At 43.4% G+C, this 21,253-nt stretch overlaps 1 protein-coding gene across 1 annotated transcript in view; it reads left to right on the forward strand.

The window, feature by feature from the left end:
- alk (ALK receptor tyrosine kinase) overlaps positions 1-21,253 on the forward strand; it is a gene marked incomplete at both ends in the record, with an annotated part of 854,498 nt that overhangs the window by 809,445 nt on the left and 23,800 nt on the right. The window contains 8 exons of the mRNA XM_080751036.1: positions 507-605; positions 1,566-1,721; positions 6,421-6,525; positions 11,406-11,592; positions 15,829-15,919; positions 16,056-16,120; positions 16,615-16,744; positions 17,212-17,309. Of these exons, the coding sequence (XP_080607162.1) occupies positions 507-605; positions 1,566-1,721; positions 6,421-6,525; positions 11,406-11,592; positions 15,829-15,919; positions 16,056-16,120; positions 16,615-16,744; positions 17,212-17,309 (931 nt within the window). The remainder of the gene's footprint in view (positions 1-506; positions 606-1,565; positions 1,722-6,420; positions 6,526-11,405; positions 11,593-15,828; positions 15,920-16,055; positions 16,121-16,614; positions 16,745-17,211; positions 17,310-21,253) is intronic.

A 21,253-nucleotide genomic window follows, 5' to 3' on the forward strand; every position in this document is an offset into this window, starting at 1 on the left:
GACAGTTTGGCCAGTCCTGTCGAATATTCGACTATTCTAAATACTTTGAGATCGAATACTAAAAATCACTATTCGTGAATGCCCTACCACGCACCTGTGAGCTGTGAGGATGTTGCAAGTGTGCACACAAATAAATGGCAATAGAAAACACTATGATTTTACTGATGTAAAAAACAACATTGTGGCATTATTTTCTTTAAAGCCTTGAAAAAGTGAGCTTTCATTGCGATACCGAACTTAGAATGGAGGCTATACTTTGTTTGTTCCATTGATCCAAGACGGAGCAACAATCAATTGATTGATCACTTGAATAAACATGCTCTGAAAATGCATGCAGCGCAAGCATCTGACCACTTAAGTGGTCAGATGCTTAAAAGATGTAAGTGGGCCCTGATCCAGAAGCGCTGGACTACAGCAGTGGTTCTCAAAGTTTGACATTTGAAGGTCTCCCCCTAACTTGTGTCAATCATGTCAATAAGCATTGTGATTACCCTCCCGGCCTCTAGGTGGCAACACCTCAGAGGACAACAACCCTAAGCATGACGGGGACGACGGCTCGTCCTTCTTCAGTCCCGAAGGAGATACATTCATGGACCCTCTAAAAGGTACTGTAAAGGGTCTGACAGTGTATTCTATGTACGAATAACAAGATAGAATAGTACACTACCAGTAGTATGGATTATCATGGGGGCACTCATTGTTACGCGAGGTTATGGAACCGCGTATCAGCAGTGGGCAAAGGTAGATACAGACGTGCCTGAACTTGGTTATCGAGGGTTGTTATTAACTATGAATGCCCAGGCATTAGTTTATCAGCACACATGTGTTACACTAGGCCTATATACGTAGTATGTTGTGCAGAATGTTTTTGAAAAAAAGAAAAACGCAGCCCTCTGCTAACCATTTCATCCATTGAAAACGTGCTAGCGAATCTCCATGACATGTCGTGCAGGGGAAGATGATCATACCCCTCTGAAATACCTACAACACACCACTGTTCATAAAAGTTATCAGCCCTAGGACGGGAGTAAAGTACCTTTCCACCGTCCAGGGGTTTGAATCCACAGCAATGCGGATGTTTGGCTGAACGTCTATGACTAACCGTGTTCGGGGGAGGGAAGTCTAGAGGGGAGGGAGATCTTTGTACTCCTATACGGCTGGGAGGGGTGCCTGTCAGTAGGGAGCGGGAGGAGTATAGGACAGAGACGCTACATCCTCCCGGTGGGGGTTCCTCACTGGCAAGTGAGCCACAACGGCAATGGCTAACCAAAGACAATAAAAATGGGACCCAGTGCCTCCCTGCTTGGCACTCAGCATCAAGGGTTGTCCCTGTGACATACTGTACTAGCATCATGTCCAGTGGGTGTGCTTATGCATCATGGCTTCATCAGCCACCTTCAGCGAAGATATTTCATGTCAAGTGAAAACAGAAAAGCCTCTAGTAGAGAGCCTCCACTCGTACATATTTTGTATTGATTGTATTGTATCGTGTACACTTCTGCTTTTGCAATGTAAACGTATGTTTTCTCATGCCAATAAAGCTCATTGAATTGAATTGTAAACAGCCATGGAGGGCGATGGGGAGGTGATCATCAGCCCCGTGCAGAACTGCAGCCACTGTGAGTCGGGCGAGTGCCACGAGGCCCAGGACGGCACCGTCTGCTACTGCGACGAGGACCTGTTCCTGGCCCCGGACCAGGTGTCCTGCATCAACGCCACAGGTAGTACAACACACCACCTGGACAGTCCATTAGAGCAGGGGTTTTCACAGTGGGTGACGGTGCACCCTGGGGTGCCGCGACGGCAGTCCAGGGGTGCCACGAGATAATTTGATAATATTTGGAATTTATTTGGACACTTGAAAAAATATTTAGTATCATTTTAAACTTGAAGTACAAACTTAGTTTCAGTCAGTTCTAACCAAAATGCCTATTGTCTCAACGTTTTCCTCGCAACATAATCACTAAAATATCGTCACTGTCGGGCAGAAACCTTGTATCTCCAAGTTTCAAATGTGTACGTCTTTTGGTAAAGCAAAGCCCTGCTTCATCATACAAGACTGTTGCACAAAACTAGTGATCAGCCGATCTACAAGCACACAACGCCTCGCGATGCGAGGCGTTGTGTGCTTGTAGATCTGCTGTTTTCACTAGTTTAGTACATTTTATATATGGGAGTGCTGGGAGTGAAAATTATAATGTAGGGGTGCCTTGGATTAAAAAATATATATTTATGGGGTGCCCTGAGACTAAAAAGTTTGGGAACCCCTGCATTAGAGCAGTGTTTCTCAACCACTGTGCCTGGGGACCTTTGGTGTGCCCCTGAGAAGGGTCAAGTGTGCCCCTTGAAACTGCTTGAAAGCCAGTATTGTATTTATCATTTTTTAAAATGACTTAAACTAGTGAAAACAGCCGATCTACAAGCACACAACGCCTCGCATTGCGAGGCGTTGTGTGCTTGTAGATCTGCTGTTTTCACTACTGTTGTGCGACAGCCTTGCGTGATGAAGCAGGGGCTTTACTTTGCGAAGAAACGTACAAATATGAAATTTGGAGATACAAGGTTTCTTCCCGACAGTGACGATATTTACACCCCCGTATTATGGTGTGCCCATGGATTCTTGGGACATGAAAAGTGTGCCCATGCAGAAAAAAGTTTGAGAAACACTGCATTAGAGCAGTAGTCTCAACCTTTTCAGGCCGCGACCCCCAAAATAATCATATTTTAACTGGGGACCCCCCACCCTGACGAGCACTAAGAGTTGAGGCATTACATTTTGTATAACACGGTTCTGTTGTGAAAATAACCGATCTATGTAGATCGTCTATTTTCACAATTTCTGCTTCTAATATTTTACAATTTGGCCAATGTTTAATTTGGTATTAAGAGGTATTAAAAAGTCCTTAAATTGTCACTTTAGAAATGTGCATATAGCCTCTATACACTTATGAGAAGACAATGTTGCTCATTAAGTTAATCATCTGGGGACCCCTCAAAATAGTTTGGGGACCCCCTGGGGGTCCTAACCCACAGGTTGAGAAGCACTGCATTAGAGCAGTGGTTCCCAAACCTTTTTAGCTCAAGACCCAAAAATGAGAAATTAGACATTTGCAGGGACCCAAACTAGTGAAAATAGCGGATCTACAAGCTCACAGTGCGTTGTGAGATTGTAGATCTATATATTTTTTTTTTCAATATTCATCAAAGAATCATATAGGTCACAAGTAGTTAAACATTATACATACATACTACATACATTATACATTATAGCCTCGGCATCCTGACACAATGCACACTTATACAACAGGCTTGGGCATTCTGCCACACGTACTGTACTTCCACAAGTCCCTCAGGCTTTCATACATGCACGCAGCACGCATGCACACGCACGCACAGCTGCACGCTTTTAATTTTTTAATTTTTACCATAACGTACTGTATACTGTACAAAGACACCTGTACTGATCAACACACGCGCACACACACACACACACACACACGCGCGCGCATGTGCACACACAATCACTGTCTCTAGCACTAACTATTGCGCACACACACACACACACTCAGAGACAATCAGTGTCTCTAGCTCACTCTCTCTCTCTCTCTCTCTCTGTCTCTCTCTCTCTGTCTCTCTCTCTCTCTCTCTCTCTCTCTCTCTCTCTCTCTCTCTCTCTGTTAGACACAAACCCACACACATACACACACACTCCCAGCTCTGAAATTAATCAAAACAAAACAAGTTAATTGAGTTGAATGTAATTGTACCTGTATTAGATTGCAACTTAATGAACAGTTAATACATTATTAATGTACCAAATTAATGAAGCCAAGGAGGAGCTCTATTAACGTGTCCAATCTCTACGTGAGGAAGTGTTCTTTTATAGTGGCATTTTAATCACTCAATAATTATTGCAGATTAAACTTTTTCATAGATTGAATAGGTTCATAGACTTGTTTGATAGCGCTGTCATCAGCATTGTTGTTTGTTTACTCATGATCTCTTCTATTAATGAGATGGATTCATGTTAATGTGTATTTTCAAGATATTTAATCACTCAAACCCTCAATTAGTAAACATTTTGGGTCTGTCATTTGGTCTGCTCTTTTTTTCCCTCTATACACCAAACCACCACAGAAAATAGCAGATCTACAAGCTCACCAGGCGTTGCAGCAGGACATGTTGTGTGCTTGTAGATTGGCTGGGGAGGTTAACGTACAAAAGAATTCACCGATGTGACATATCTGTCCGATAACGATAAAACCGATCAATAACCCATATTTTCAAATATTATCCTTTCTGAAAAAGCCATATAAAGACGTATCGCCAAAACTAGGGATGCGCCATATTGAAAGTTTGGCCCATATATATCCCAACATGAACGGCTCGATATGTAGTATTTGTTTATTAAAAAAAAATTCCAACTTGTTGACCCACTTGAAAGCTTCTCCAGAAAGCACAGCTTGAATCTGCAGCCTTCACACAAGGCTCTGGAATAAATAATCTACTTCTACCACACAGAGAAGTCCAAATAAATGTGTGTGTGTGTGTGTGTGTGTGTGTGTGTGTGTGTGTGTGTGTGTGTGTGTGTGTGTGTGTGTGTGTGTGTGTGTGTGTGTGTGTGTGTGTGTGTGTGTGTGTGTGTGTGTGTGTGTGTGTGTGTGTGCGCGTGTGTGCGTGCGTGCTTGTGAGTATATATCGTCACTGTCGGGCAGAAGCCTTGTATCTCCGAGTTTCAAATGTGTACGTTTTTCCGCGAAGTAAAGCCCTGCTTCATCAGACAAGGCCGTCATACAAAAGTAGTGAAAACAGCAGATCTACAAGCACACAACGCCTCGCGGTGCGAGGCGTTGTGTGCTTGTAGATCGGCTGTTTTCACTAGTTTAGTTCATTTTTTTTAAATGGTGAAAACGAACGGTTTTGGACATACACGGTTTCCACCCGACAATGACGATATGTGCATGCATGTCTCTCTCTCTCTGTGTATATCTGTGTCTCCTTGTTTCTATATCTCTCTGGTCTCTCTCTCTCTCTCTCTCTCTCTCTCTCTCTCTCTCTCTCTCTCTCTCTCTCTCTCTCTCTCTCTCTCTGCCCCAGCGTGTGTGTAATGTTTATCCTATTAAAACCAGCTAAATGAGATCTCCCCGTCGTCACTTAAAAAGGGGTGAATTGACACACGCCGCCCGCCACCACCCCCCCCGTGCAAAGCCTCCAAGCTGCGTGCTGTCATCACCATAGCCCACCTAATTAATGATGTCTCAGGGGGGAAACGTGTGCGTCCGCGGAGGTGACTGTTGATACGTGTCTGCAGGGACGGCGGGACGGGGACAGCAGGGGCGTCACAAGGGGGGGGGGGGGAGTGGGACTGAGTTACTAGGGACCAAGGTGGAGGGGCCCTAGTAACTTTAGCTATTGAGAAATAGCAGATATACAAGCTCACAGCGCGGCACCGAGTGCCGCGCTGCGAGCTTGTGAATCTGCTATTTTTGAAAAGTCGTAAAAATGTGTGCAAATCTTTGAAAATATATTTTTAAGCGAACATTTGTAACTCAAATTCTGCTTCTGGGTGGTCCCTGGAACTAAATATTTTGAGATGGGTGTCCGTGGCCAAATACATATCATATTGGGGGTCCTTGACATGAAAATGTTTGAGCACCACAGACATGGAAACATAGGTACTTGCGGACAATTTCACATTTTTTTCCAAAAATAGCAGATCTACAAGCTCGCAGTGCGGCACTTGGTGCCGCGCTGTGAGCTTGTGTATCTGCTATTTTTCAATAGTTAACATTCATGGGGGGCCCGCAGTGAATCCTTGTACCCAGGGCCCAGAATTTGGTGTGACGCCCCTGGGGACAGGCATGTGGTGACCGTGTGTTGTCTGTCCTGTCCAGTGTTCATTCCGTTGACTACTGTACGTCGACTGCCTGTTTTTCACTGACGAAAACCAAATAAAAACAAACAAACTACAGTATGACGTCAACAAATAAAAACTAGACTAAAATGTTAGGCAGGTTTAGGGAGAAGAGATTCAGTAGAACTAAAAGACAAGTCATCTTGTGCTTGGTTGTATGAGGATACCACGCTCCGAAAATAGCCGATCTATCTACAAGCTCGCGTGGCACAAATCGCTGTGAGCTTGTAGATTGTCTATTTTCGAAGCGCATTCAAGTGTAAATCAGGCATTGCGACGCCATCACGGCCCGCCAAAATAACATTTTATTAGACTGAATCGACTGTAGATTTAGTCGACTAAAGTCTTTATGATATTTAGTCGACTGAAAGACTAAAACTAGAACATTTCGGATGACTATATGACTAAATACAATGAATTGTAATGCAAAAGACGACTGAAACTGAATCAGAAACACATTGCTGTGAAAGGTGACTCTGGTTGTGTCCTCTCCCTGTCTCTTCCAGCGGTGCCCCAGCAGCCGTCCCTGTCCCACCTGGCCCTGGGTCTGTCCGTGGGGACGTCGGCCCTCATCGCTGCTCTGCTGCTGGCCGTGTCCGGAGTCATGATCAGTACGTGACAGGAAGGAAGATGCACACACACCCCACACGCATGCTTAGACACTCGCATTAGACCGGGAGTCGCAGAGCAGGGGACAGTGTGGACTTTCAGACATTTAACCACTTAAAACCTCCTCAGTAGTAAATTTGACCTTTGGCTCTGTCTGTACTCGTTTCTTTTTTCCCTTTACCCCAAATCTCTTATACTTCTGGCTACTGTTCCCCTCGGAGTAAGAATGCAACGGTTAAATCGTCGTTGTCGGGTGAAAACCTTATATGTCCAAAACCGTTCGTTTTGCATTGATCATTTTAAAAATGATTTAAACTAGTGAAAACAGCCGATCTACAGGCACACAACGCCTCGCACCGCGAGGCGTTGTGTGCTTGTAGATCGGCTGTTTTCACTACTTTTGTGCGACAGCCTTGTATGATGAAGCAGGGCATTACTTTGCAAAAGAACGTACAAATTTGAAACTTGGAGATACGAGGTTTCCACCCGACAACGACGAAATGGTGCATTTATGTACAGTAGCACCTTTATCCAAGGTGCTTTACAATGATTGTGCATTACATTCACCCATTCAAACACTGATGGCGGAGGAAACCAAGGCACTAACCTGCTCATCCGGAGCAATTAGGGGTTCAGTGTCTTGCTCAAGGACACTTCGACAGTGAGGGAGCCTGGGATCGAACTGGAAACCCTCTGGTTACCAAGCAGCCACTCTACCCTTGAGCCACTTTTTCAGATCGTTTTATAGCGCCACCAGGAGGCCCACTTGTGGAAAACACATTTTTTGATATTACTACTTCAGATTTGTTCCAAAAATCACACAAATAAGTACACAGTATCTCTATAGTCATGTGATCAAGACTGATCTGTCCGATATTTCATATTCCATCCTAAGTGGCTTACATTGGCTTCCAAAGTTTGCAGGATTGGTCCGCTTTGAACAAAATGCCTCAAATCATAATCGCAGCTTGCGATTTCCGTTCAATTTTGCACGCACATTCCCAATAGGTCAAGGAACAAATGCCACCCTGTTCACATTGGCCATATAGCACCACCAGCAGCTCAATTTTAGCAAAACACATTTTTGGAACAACATGCAGGAAGATAAGTGGAACACTCAGGATGTTACAGAACAGACACCCACGCTGCTGCATAGTTTGTTACTCCCATATACAGTAGCATTTTCATTCTTCTGCTCATTTGCATATAGCAGGCGTTTAGTCGCACTCCTACACACATGCACACCCACACACTGCGTAAGAGTGTGTATTACGATACTTGTGAGGACACGTTTTACAACTACAACTGGCTCCATGCCAGGGGTCTTCAACAGGGGGTCCGGGACCCCTAGGGGGGTCCTCCAAATCTTTTTGTGATAGAAACTTTTTTTCCTCCTTTTTTATATTAACCACTTGAACCCTGTCCATATTCTGAGAACTGTAGCCAAAAATAGCAGATCTACAAGCTTGTAGATCGGCTATTTTCGGCAAAGAGGTTTGGTGTAGAGGGGGAAAAGAGCAGACTAAGTACAGAGTAAAAGGTCAAGTTTATTAATTGTTGACTGTTCAAGTGGTTAAATATCTGAAAACACAAATGGACATGAAAAATACAATGATGATTGTGCTGTCAAGTTTATGAAACTATAGGAATCTAAGAAAAAGGTTGTGGAGGTCCCTGCTCTGTCTCAACTAAGAGGTCTTTGGCTTGAAAACGTTGAAGACCCCTGCTCTATGCACAGCAGCCATATTGGAAAGAAATTGGGGTCGCTTCCTTACTTGTTTCACAGGTGTCACCAGTGATTCTAATGAAGGTTCTGTTCCATTTAGTGTAGTGGTTCTCAAACTGTTTAATTTCAAGTACCCCCAGAACTCTGAGAGTGTACAAATGGAACCAAATGGCCCCTTACGGCCCATTTGGTTCCATTTGTACACTCTCAAAGTTACACACCCGTAAGGGGCCTTTTGGAACCCTGTCAAGAATCCATGAGGGTTCCTGGACCACACTTTGAGACCCACTGGTACTAGCAGAGTGTTTCCAGTGAGCCAACATGCACAGCACTGCACCCTGACTCTGTTTGACCAGAATGGAACACAAGTTACCTTAGTTGGTATAATTTGTAAAACCTGAGTGAGTGTGAAGTAAGTTAGGAAGAGGCCCATTTCTTTCCAATATGGCTGCTGGGCATAGAGCCAACTTGTGGGAACGTTTGGCCATACAGTACTGTAAGTACAGTAATACAATAACACACACACACACACATGCAAACACACACTCACACCTCGCTCCGCACTCATCCCACTCAGTTACTTGGCGCGCCTCTCAGATGGCCTCCGTAAAGAGTAAAGAGAGACAAGAGAGAGAATCAAGAGAGAGTGAGAGAGAGAGTGAGGGAGAGAGAGAAACAGAGAGACGGAGAGGGAGAGACAGAGAGACAGACAGACAGAGAAGCGAGAGCGCAGACAACAGACATCCATCTGATTCTCCGCTTTGAGTCTATCACCTCCGGACACATCCACTCATAGAGCCATCAGCTCCTATACACACACACACACACACACACACGTTTGTACTGCTATACTTGCGAGGACGTCAACATTTCAGGACTACAAGCTCACAACGCACAACCCGCTGTGAGCTTGTAGATCTGCTTTTTTCCGGTAGCTCTAAATGTCTTAATCCTAACCATAGCCTGAATCTTTTCCTAATTGTAAGCCTAATTCTAAAACACTCCGCACAATGTCTGTCTGTCAAATCCTGCTTTACTTGCGGGGACATTCGCTTCAAGTTTAGTAATATTACCTGTACGTAGACACACACACACGCGGGGGTGCGAGGGAGAGTGGCAGTAATGATGAATGGAACACACCAATGACGGATGGCTGCTTAAGCTCCACGCGACAGCGCTCATACATTAGGCCCCGTGCATGTGGTAAATAATATCTCCTGCTCACATGCACGTACCTATACGCTCGTGCATGTACCTATACGCACGCACAAGTATGTGTGTGCGTGCAAGCATGATGCGCACACACACACACACACACACACACACACACAAAGTTAGTACGTAAACAGATTAGCAAGTAATGTGTTTACAGCTCAAGACAGCCACTCGCAGTAGCACATGTATGTAATGATGTATGGAGAGAGTGCAGGGACGTGGTGGCCATTGGGAAAAGCGGGACAACTCCCGAACGGCCGGTTCATTCCCGGCCGGTCCAGGCCGGCCATTAGAAAAAATAAATAAATAAAATGTCGGCCTTCGTTCCATTTTGGGGGCTGTGCGGCCAACAAAGTAAATCGTCACTGTCGGGCAGAAACCTCGTATCTCCAAGTTTCAAATGTATACATTTTTTCGCAAAGCAAAGCCCTGCTTCATCATACAAGGCCGTCGCACAAAAGTAGTGAAAACAGCAGATCTGCAAGCACACAACGCCTCGCACCCCGCGAGGCGTTGTGTGCTTGTAGATCGGCTGTTTTCACTAGTTTAAATCATTTTTAAAATGATATATACAAAAAAAAGAAAACGGTTTTGGACACCCGACAACGACGAAATATATATATATATTAAAAAAAATGAGGGCCTCTCCAACTCTTGTTCCCGGGCTGAATCAGGGGCCCAGCACGTCCCTGTATGTAATGATGTATGGAGAGAGTGGGAGAGAGTGATAGACCTGTGACCTGTCACAGCTATCACATAATCGCTTATTATAATATAATCGCAATTAGTTTGCAGTATCGTTTCCAAGCGAAAAATCTTTCATACATTTTCAGACATTTTCCAAAAATAGCAGAAATAGCTGATCTACAATCTTTTTACATTTCTTTGAAAGTATGAAATTATTACATTTGTCATTTCTTGAATACGAAAGCTTTTTATTTGCCTGTGTGTGTGTGAGTGAGGGGGGGAGAGAGAGAGATAAAAGACAGTGCATGCATATTGTAGTCTACCTTGTATAATGTGTTTTCTCCTGCATAATGTATGAAGGCAATTCATTCTGGGTGTTGCTACAGTATACAGTATATTGTCACTGTCGGATAGAAACCTTATTTCGGGGGAGTGGGGGGACACACACCAGTGTTGTTCCAATGGAGCCAGTGTAGTTATGATTAAATTACAAGCTCTTGTTAATACTTATCATTGGTTCAGTATTCATGGGTTGCATTTGTAGTCCTACACCAGCCCTACAAAGGTGTTCTGATTGTCGTGGAACATTAGTTCTATGCCAATCAGACACATTGAAACACTTGTGTTGGTCCTCAACATGGCCGTTTAGGTCTACAAATGCAACCCATGAATTCATAAAAGCCACTTCATAAAACACTTCAAAAGAGTTTCAAAAATAGCACTTGGTTGCATGCTGACAATAGCAGATCTACAAGGTCACAATGCGTCGCGCTGCGACGCGTTGCGACCTTGTAGAACTGACCGTGTAGATCTTTTCAGAGCAAATGCAACCCATGAATTCATAAAACCCACTTCATAAAACACTTAAAGTTTCACTTCAAAAGAGTTTCAAAAATAGCACTTGGTTGCATGCTGAAAATAGCAGATCTACAAGGTCACAAGGCGATGCGACGCATTGATAGTTTGTAGATCTTCTATTTTCAAAATACGTTTACAGATTTTAGACGGCACATTCTGCATAACCAGTACTTTTAATGTTGTTAATTTACTCAAGTACATTTTGAATTCCTACCTAACAGAGTAGCCTATTTCTACATTGCAGTATACTTTTACCAAAGTAAAAACATCTGAGTACTTCCTTCCACCGCTGACCGCTGCAGTGTACAGTATGTACTGTAATGAAGCCTTCATGATGTGACCGCTGCAGTGTACAGTATGTACTGTAATGAAGCCTTCATGATGTGACCGCTGCAGTGTACAGGCGTAAGCACACGGAGCTCCAGTCCATCCAGCTGGAGCTGCAGAGCCCGGACTGCAAGCTGAGCAAGCTGCGCGCCTCCACCATCATGACCGACTACAACCCCAACTACTGCTTCGCTGGCAAGACCGCCTCCGTCAACGACCTGAAGGAGGTGCCGCGACGCAACATCTCCCTCACCAGGTAAAGTACTGTACCAGTGGTGTAAAGCAGTAGTTCTCAAACTTTCAAATTTCTAGGTCTCCCCTTAACTCTGACAGTGTACAAATGGAACCAAATGAACCCTGTCGGGTTCATTTGGTTCCATTTGTACACTGTCGGAGTTACAGACTTGTATGGGTCAATTTAGCCCCCCCTTAAAGGAACCCACAGAGACCCTAGAATCCACTTTGAGAACCACTGGTGTGTAAAGTGACCAAGTACATTTACTTAAAGATGCAGTGCCACGATTCTTTCCCCCCTAAAACATGATTATCAGGTATTATGATTATACTAGGAGGAAGATTTTTTCCAAAAAAGTGTACAGAAAGAGTTAAAAGGTTTAGGTTTTTAGGTGGCCACACCCACCAGTTCATTAAGTATGCCTGGTTGTCATGGTGGGTGGTGACTCAGCTGAAGTTAGCCACACCCACAGTGTTGGGTGAATGGTAAAAGGGGAGGGGATGAGTTTATGATGTCATTAACTCAGTGTTTTTGTATCGGTACTTTTGACCCACAAGGTGTCAGCCTCCAGGAAGAAACCCCAAATACTAAGGGAATACATAATTGCTCATAACAACCACACCAGGGGGTCTAATGAAGTACTGTCAACCTCATAGACACATGAAAACCAGAAAAAGTACAAAACTATGGCACCACCTCTTAAAGTACTGTAACTAGTAGTGTAGTGTTGAGGTACTTCTACTTTACTGGAGTTACAATAAATATACAGTACAGTACTTTGTACTCCTACTCCACCACATCTCAGAGGCAAATATTGTACTTTTACTCCACTACAATTATTTGAAAACTTTAGTTACTTTGTAGATTTTGATTATCATTACAAAACATACATTAACCACTTCAGCCCTATATAAATGTTGGCCATTTGCGACGCATTGTGAGCTTGTAGATCTGAGCTGCTATTTTGAAAATACTTTTATATATTTGAAAACTTGAAATATTGAAACATTCTGCATAATGAGTACTTTCTACTTGCCAATACTTTTGTACTTTTACTCAAGTACATTTTTAACTCATGACTTCTACTTGTATGCAATGATACAATTAAAATAAGTTAATATACATAATTTTTCAAAGATTGTATTATAATTTCATCATAGTGTCTGTAGCAGGAAAGTCTAAGTCAAATTAGTCAAAATATGACTACCAGACGTTATGAAATGGGTTCAGTTCGGTAGCTGATCTCCTTTAATTAAACATGGTGTCGAGCCAATGAAGATGAAAAGGCTATGGAATCTGGCTCGAAGTTATTTTTGAATCATGTTGATTTTATATCCTGATATATCTTACCAGAGTTGGAAATGAAAGGACGGAGTGAGTTTGAGGCCCACTGTCGGTGCTCATCAAAATCAATACTCCTTAAAGGACCCCTTCACCCATTTTCAGCCTGTCTTCATATAATTGGTCCTCAGTAATGCTCATAATAATATGGTACACATTTTGTCTACTCGGTCTGTGTCTCGTAGGACAGTTCACGTTTGGTCATTTCAAACAATGGCTTCTATTTTAGCATGTTAACTTTCCAGGAATAGAAAGCCTGTGGTTTCTATTCTATTCCCCCACCGATGATGTAGGCGGGTTTCTGAATTGTCCACACCACCTCCTCTGAGACACAGACCAAGTAGACAAAATGGTACCTTATAATAATAGTCAGGGCGTCATGCTCTAACGATTTAGCTAGGGGTCGCCACAGCGGCCAAATCAAGTTGGGCTCCCATGACTTTCTATACAGGAGGAAAATACCCAGAAAAATATCTGCTTTAAGTAGGATGTGAGGGGTTTAACTAGGGGTTTGTCATGATGCTGAATCCATTGTAAGCATTTGTTTTGCACAAAAACATTCCTTGGGCTATAAATGGCCCCAGAAAACTATGGTTTAGTGATGAAAAGTGATGAGTCATCACTTTTGTGGGCGTTTTCTGGGGCATTTTTAGCACAAGGAATGTTTTTTTTTGTGCTGAACTAATGCGTGCAATGGATTCATCATCATGACAAACCCCTAGTTAGACCCCTCACATCCTACTTAAAGCAGATTTTTTTCTGGGTATTTTCTTCCTGTATAGAAAGTCGATGGGAGCCCAACTTGATTTGGCGCTTTTAGACTGATTAGCACGAAATATCCCTAACGCAGCAGACTATGAGCTTTACTGAGGATATACAGTATATGAGGATACTGTATATTTGAAGATGGGTTGAAAACGGGTGAAGTCGTCCTTTAAGCAACTGCAAATGGTTACATGTCAAATAGGAGAGTGCTACGCCGACAGCCTTGTCTGTATTGCCTATTGCCTCTACAATGAAGGCAAATAGAAAGCATTCAACCTATTGGTACGGATCGAGACCTGGAGTGTAGCAAAGAAGAGCGACTAAAGTCGGTCCAAAACCAAACCAATCAATGGAGAGCAGTACTTCTGCTGCAGGTGGAGGAGGTTGAAGAGAACAGAGAACACTGGACACCCCGCATAAGTTGCCTGGGTGTATCACCGCATGAATAACCCAACCCAGCCTTCTATCTAGATGGAACCTTGGTTAACATCTAGCTCACAGGTCTTTTCCCTCTTTGAGATGGAACTGAAATCGTGGCCTGACTCAAAGTAGGCTGGGAGTGACTCACGCTCCACTGCCTCTGCATACACATCCCTAGAAGGGGGATTAGTTTGCCCGAGATTTCTTTTTAAAGAACTCAATCGGGAGGCTGTCCGGCCCTGGAGCTTAACCACTCTTCATCTTTTTAATTGCCAATTAAATTCAATTTCTGCTGCTGAGATACCGCTATCAAGATCTGTCTTATCTTGTGGGCCTTAAGGTCTGCATCTCAAGACTATCGGAGAAATGAGCCATCTGCGCGCCGTCACAGTTTTCTGTGGCGTTCAGGTCCTCATATAATGTCCTAAATTGATTATTTATGCCTCTTTGCTCGGTAGTTATTCCGTCCGGAGTGTCTGTCTCTGCTTTGAGTCTTTTGCTGAGTTACCGTAATTAACCCTCTAACATATTATTTTTGGGGCAAAATATTTCAGTTATTTTTGGGGGAACTTGGGGGTCCCTGATCACATATAAATAACATATCTTATGGTGGGAAAAGTACTGACATGATGTTTTACTTAAGTAGAAGTATCAATACTGCAATGTAGAAATACTGTTGTGTAAAAGTCCGTAATTCGAAATTGACTTGACTAAAAGTACAAAATTACAAAAGCGATGTGACATATTGTGAGCTTGCAGATCGGCTATTTTCAATTGGCCAAAATATAGGGATGAAGTGGTTAATAGTAGCCTATGTTTTGTAATAATAATAATCTAAAGTACCTAGTAACTAAAGTTTTCAAATAATTATAGTGGAGTAAAAGTTCAGTATTTGCCTCTGAGATGTAAGTGGAGTAGAAGAAAATTGTGTACCAAGTACAGTACTTGAGAAAATGTAATTTACACACCACTACTTATATATGTATGTATTTACGGTATATGTTAAAATGGCAGAGTAAGGTACAACACCATGGAATATAGTTAATTGTAACATAGTAGTTTACTGGATCATAAAGGTCTCGATGAGATGAAGCTAAAGTGGTATACATAACATACGTCAGGAAAGCTATTCTCTCCCTACAGAGGTCAGCGGAGGGGACTGGCGAGCGGCTGTAAATCAACACAATTCACCAGAGAGACTAATTAAGACACGTCAATTAAGACGTGCTTGACCCCCAGTGACCACCTTTTGTTCAGACCTGGCATTATGGAACATCTGTCAACGCTTTCATCATTTTCCCACTGGTTGCAATTTGCTTGTATCTTGGCAACTGATCCATTGCCAGAAGGAAGTCACTTTAGAGTAAACAGGAACTGCCAAACTGAATCTCCCTCAGACAAAAGACATGGATTAAATCAACACGTTGCCATCAAGTCGCCCCCCGAGAATCAATGTGTTGACTATTCTGCTCACTCTTGTTCGCTATTTCTCAACTAAAACGTTTTCAGAAATGTACGGTACATTGTTTTAAGGTTTAGCTTTGAAAATGGATTGTAATGCATCTGCTATGTTTGTTTACCTCCTTAATATATGTGTGTGTGTGTGTGTGTGTGTGTGTGTGTGTGTGTGTGTGTGTGTGTGTGTGTGTGTGTGTGTGTGTGTGTGTGTGTGTGTGTGTGTGTGTGTGTGTGTGTGTGTGTGTGTGTGTGTGTGTGTGTGTGTGTGTGTAGGGGCCTGGGTCATGGTGCATTTGGTGAGGTTTATGAAGGCCTGGCGGTGGGCATACCAGGGGAACCAAGCCCAATGCAAGTAGCTGTCAAGGTGGGCTCTCTCTCTCTCTCTCTCTCTCTCTCTCTCTCTCTCTCTCTCTCTCTCTCTGAAATCTAAACTCATGCTCATTGTCACAGTGTACTTACACAATGTTTTACTAGTAACGTAAGTCTTTTGTCATTGGCAGACACTTCCAGAGGTTTGTTCTGAGCAAGATGAACTAGACTTTCTAATGGAGGCTCTGATAATTAGGTAGGTCACACACACACACACACACACACACACACACACACACACACACACACACACACACACACACACACACACACACACACATATGATTATAAATGTTTAAGTGATTTATTCCAATACTATTCTGTTCATATTTTATTCATTTTATGTGATTTGATTTCGGTCCCAAGCGGTTAGTGACACACATTCCGTTCAACGGTCTCATCTACGACACGTGCACGCGCAATGAGATGTGTGCACGCTATTGAGTTTGTGCGCGCGCACACACACACACACACACACACACGCACACGCACACACCACGTACACACACATACACACACACACACACACACACACACACACACACACACACACACACACACACACACACACACACACACACACACACACACACACACACACACACAGAGTACTCATGCATGCAGTGTGATTGGGGCCTGTCCTCTGTGCTGATATTGGGTGTGCTCTCTCTGTCTCCATGGCGTTGGCAGTAAGTTCAGCCATCAGAACATCGTGCGCTGCATCGGTGTCAGCCTACAGGCTCTGCCACGCTTCATCCTGCTGGAGCTGATGGCTGGAGGAGACCTCAAGAGCTTCCTCCGAGAGACCAGACCCCGACTGGTGAGACACGCACACACACACACCAAAACTATGACGAAAAATGTTCGTGACTGCCTTTTTTTTTTGTAGACTAAAACTAAATAAAAACTAAGCTATGATGACTAAAACTATGACTAAATATACTGACAATTTCGTCAACAAATAAAAACTAAACAAAAATGGGAGAGATCCAGTAGGACTAAGACATCATGGGTGCACGCGGGTGTCACAGAACGAAAATAGCTGATCTACAAGCTCACAACACATCAAAATTAACCCTGACACACACACACACACACACACACACACACACACACACACACACACACACACACAACTTAGTCGCGCACTGGTGTTTTGCGGTGGGAATAGCAGTCATTCATAATATGCATAGGAATGGATAGGACAACAATGGAAACAGGCCCCCTGGGTAATAGTAATACAAACGCGTGTGTGTGTCTCTCTCTCTCTCTCCTTGGGGTTGTCAGGAGCATCCATCCAGCCTGTCCATGGTGGATCTCCTCAACGTGGCCAGAGACATCGCCAGAGGCTGCCAGTACCTGGAGGAGAACCAGTTCATACACAGGTACTGTTCTCACTTATTTGATCTTATAGGCCAGTCACTGGACAGGAACCACTGGGCTGTAGCTTACAGTAAAGCAGGGGTCTTCAACGTTTTCAGGCCGGGGACCCCCAAACTGATGGGGAGATGGAGCAGGGACCCCCTACCACCTCGTAGGGTGGGGGGTCGGGCCTACGTCATGTTTTTTATTTTAAACATGTACAAGTTACAGCGAGCAGGGTGGGCCGTACCACTACCATTTCTAAACATACTACTTATTAACTGAGAACCAATGTCAATAATATCAACAATCTGTCAATTGCATAGTAATCATGTATTCAAGCTATTCAAAATGGATAGAATCATGATTTATTTTTTAACATAAATGTGGGGAAAAAAAAACTTTTTTTTTTTTTTTTAAAGCAATAATTTCGCGGACCCCCTGCAGTACCTCCGCGGACCCCCTAGGGGTCGCGGACCCCCTGTTGAAGACCCCTGCAGTAAAGTGTTTTCCAAACAGCAGCTCAGGACCCCTTTTTCTTTTCCTACTGTACATTTAAATAATACTGGTATATATGTATTAATTAAGGAGTAGAGATAATAGACGATCTACAAGCTCGCGTTTTGCGCTTGTAGATCTGCTATTTTCTCTAGTTTGGGTGGCAGGCAATCGTCTAATCTCTCTTTTGGGTCTCGACCTGAAATGTTTGTGAACCAGTGGTCACAAGTCTATGTTGTCGCACATAAACTTGTGTTTACGTGGGGCTTACATGGGGCGGCTGGAGCTTAGTGGGAAAAACATACTAAAAAAAGGCTTGTTGTTTCCATTGTGGTCCACACTTAAACACTCAACATTCACTCGCTAGATACAACAGCAGTGCAACAAACAACTCCACGAAAATAAATACTACAAAAATAAATAACAGTATCTGGTATTTAGTAGGTCACCATCCACCTCCCGGCACCACCAGAATACAGAGCACGTCAACCTTGCCGTGGTCGTTTCGTAGCCTTTCTTTGTCGCCACTAGATTGGACACAGCATGAGACCGAGCAGATGGCTGAATTTCCCCAATTTTGTCTGTTTGCAAAATGTTTGTGACAATCCATCCATCCATCCAACATCCAACATGAACTCTTTTCATCAAATAAAAGAAAGGCGCTGACTTTTACCCTGGCATTCCTACTTTGGGGCATGTCATTTTAGGCGAGCATTTTCCCCCAAAAAAGGCAGAAACTTAAACGAAAAACGTTTGTTGTGTTGTGTGGTGTAACACGTTTTGAGAGCCCGTTAGGTTGGCCATTTCCAGCTCTTCCAGTACAATTCAAGTCAAAGTCGTACTTGAAATATTTCCCCATTTCAGTCACTTCCCTCCTGCCTCCCTTCCCTTCCAGCCTCTCTCTTTGACGTCCCGGTGAATTATCCAATGACAAACGAGGCCAATTAACCCATTAAGAACTGGAATTATTTTATACTTTAGCTATTGATATACAGCGGCACCGAGTGCCGCGCTATGAGCGTTGTGCAAATCTTTGAATATACTGTATGTATTTTTAAAGCGAACATTTGTTACTCAAATTTTGGGGGGGTCCATGACCAAATACACGTAATTCGGGGTTCCTTGACATGAAAAGGTTTGAGAACCACTGACGTAGAAACGTGTTTTTCAAAGACCTCAGAAGGATTTAGAAGACATTATAAATGTTCACGATTTTTCAAAAATAGCAGATCTACAAGCTCGCAGCGCGGCACTCGGTGCCGCGCTGTGAGCTTGTAGATCTGCTATTTTTCAATAGTTAAAGCATAAAATAATGGTTAAAGTAATGATGCATAACAATGCGTTCCTCCCGGTCTTCCTGGTTTAAAGTGTGTTGGCTCCAACATGGCGCAGTAAAGCGCCATCCATCCGCCCTAACGGCTGCCTCTCCTCCGGAGGCTGCTGTTCAGGTTCTATAAGTCCCTCACGCTACTGCCTCCATGATGCCTGTGTTAACATTCACCCACTCTGTCCTTGAAAGTCATTCCAGCTCTTTATGGAGGTGTATTTACTCTGGGGGGGAGTTCAGGGCCGCTGTGCAGGAGTGGGAAGTAGCTTTAAGTACACACCGTTGCACAAACTTCTTATCTCCATATTTTAACTTTTTTGTGTTTTATTTTTATTTTACAACTACAGATGTGCCATTTCAAAAGTTCACACGTCCTGCCATTGGCAAGACAGTAGATTTTCAGGGGATCTGCAGAACATTAAGCTTGTAGATCAGATATTTTTTGCTAGTATTTTTATGACCTTCTCTGACTTGGAAGATAAATCTACCTATAAAGGTGGATTCTGCTTTTCAATGGGAATTGAATAGCGTCCGCTATTTTGTAGACGGCTGCTTGAAGACTCCTAAACTTCTTCAGAGAGTGAAGATGTTTGTTCCTTGTGTGTGTATTGTCAACAATCTGCACCCAGTTTAACCTTTGAGTCGAGCGCCGCTTTCCCTTGAAGTGAGTTGCTTTCATAGCTATTTTCCCCCATTGTGTGAGTGGAACATGGAGGGGTTGCCACTATAGAGGCTGAGATAATAAGGATTACTGGTTTAGATGACAAGCCGTTGAGCACCGCAACAGGTTAAATCAATGGGTTAATGCATTTTGAGAGTGCTTTTCAACGCCTGTGTGTGTGTACTCGTATTACTATCCTTGTGAGGGCCAAATGTACTACCGTCGGCTCACCGTTACATCAGTCGTTGAAACAAGGCTAATAACAGTAATTGTTCTCCGGCCATGGCAGTCAATATGGGTTTTTAAGCTGCCCGTTAAAATGAACGATGTAAACGCGGGCCTGTGAAAGCCAGTTAACGTTCATTTACTGTAACGATGGCGTGATAACAATGCGCCGCATTGCACTGCTATAATGGCGGCGTGTCCATGACCTTCCCCGCAGCCCCTCCCCCGTCCTGCTGTGTGTGACTTATATAGCGCGGCGCCTCCAAGGTTCAGTATTGCCTGAGAGCGAAAACAAATCATTTGCATGGATTTTTCTACACCATTTAGCAAGAGCTACTACTGCTATTTCATTTCAATGCACAACATCAACAGAGGTGCGCGTGTGCTTGTGCGTGTGTGTGTGTGTGTGTGTGGGGGGGGGGGGGACGGCACACTGTGACTGGAATTATTTATCCTTCCTGTAACAGTTGTGATGCCACTAAATGCATTCATTGTTTCACATTACTTTTATTCAGTAAGCTTTAATCTTCGGCGATGCTGTTATGCACCATTATCCCTATACATAGAAGAACAAGGACATGACACAATGTCCAAACATTGAAATAAGATAGGATGCTTTATTATTTTTCATTGCCGTTTTGAGCTATATTTGTTGGTACGAAAAGAAAAGCTTAAATCAGAGAAATTTAAGAAGAACACAAACGGAGACTGTGCAGGAAAAGTTAGAAGCCCAAAGGGGCTTATGGAGAACCAATAAATCTTTCCCTATTTTGGCTGAGGTCAGCCCCCAACTTTGTCTCTCTTTCTGTCTTTTAAAATAAATCTTGTGTGCCATTTATTAGGTTTTATAGTACATTATCTATATTAAACGCATCAGCACTTTTATTTATTTTGACCAATGTTGTGTGCTCTCTCTCGTCTGTTGTTTGTAAATGTGACCAGCACCAATGAGTTGTGGAGAATGGTATTTTGCTCCCATGTGCCCCCTAGTGTGTACCATGGAAGTAACAACAAAACCCGATTCAGATTCTGATTGCGACCATCAGGTCGCAGTTACTATCAAAACCTCCACCGGCTGTCAGTCAGTCTGTCAGTCAGTCACACGTCACACGTCACACTTTTGCCCTTCTCATATCTCCGCCACCGTTGCCCCGGCCCCCGATCCATGCCTAACTTTGCACACACACTCCTTGGCTGCTAAACCACAATCTCCACTAATTTCTCACATGGCCCTCTTCTAGCACCACCATGAGGCC

The sequence above is a fragment of the Nannobrachium achirus genome (genome assembly GCF_963921795.1).
Source record: "Nannobrachium achirus genome assembly, chromosome: 20".
NCBI classification, from domain to species: domain Eukaryota; kingdom Metazoa; phylum Chordata; class Actinopteri; order Myctophiformes; family Myctophidae; genus Nannobrachium; species Nannobrachium achirus.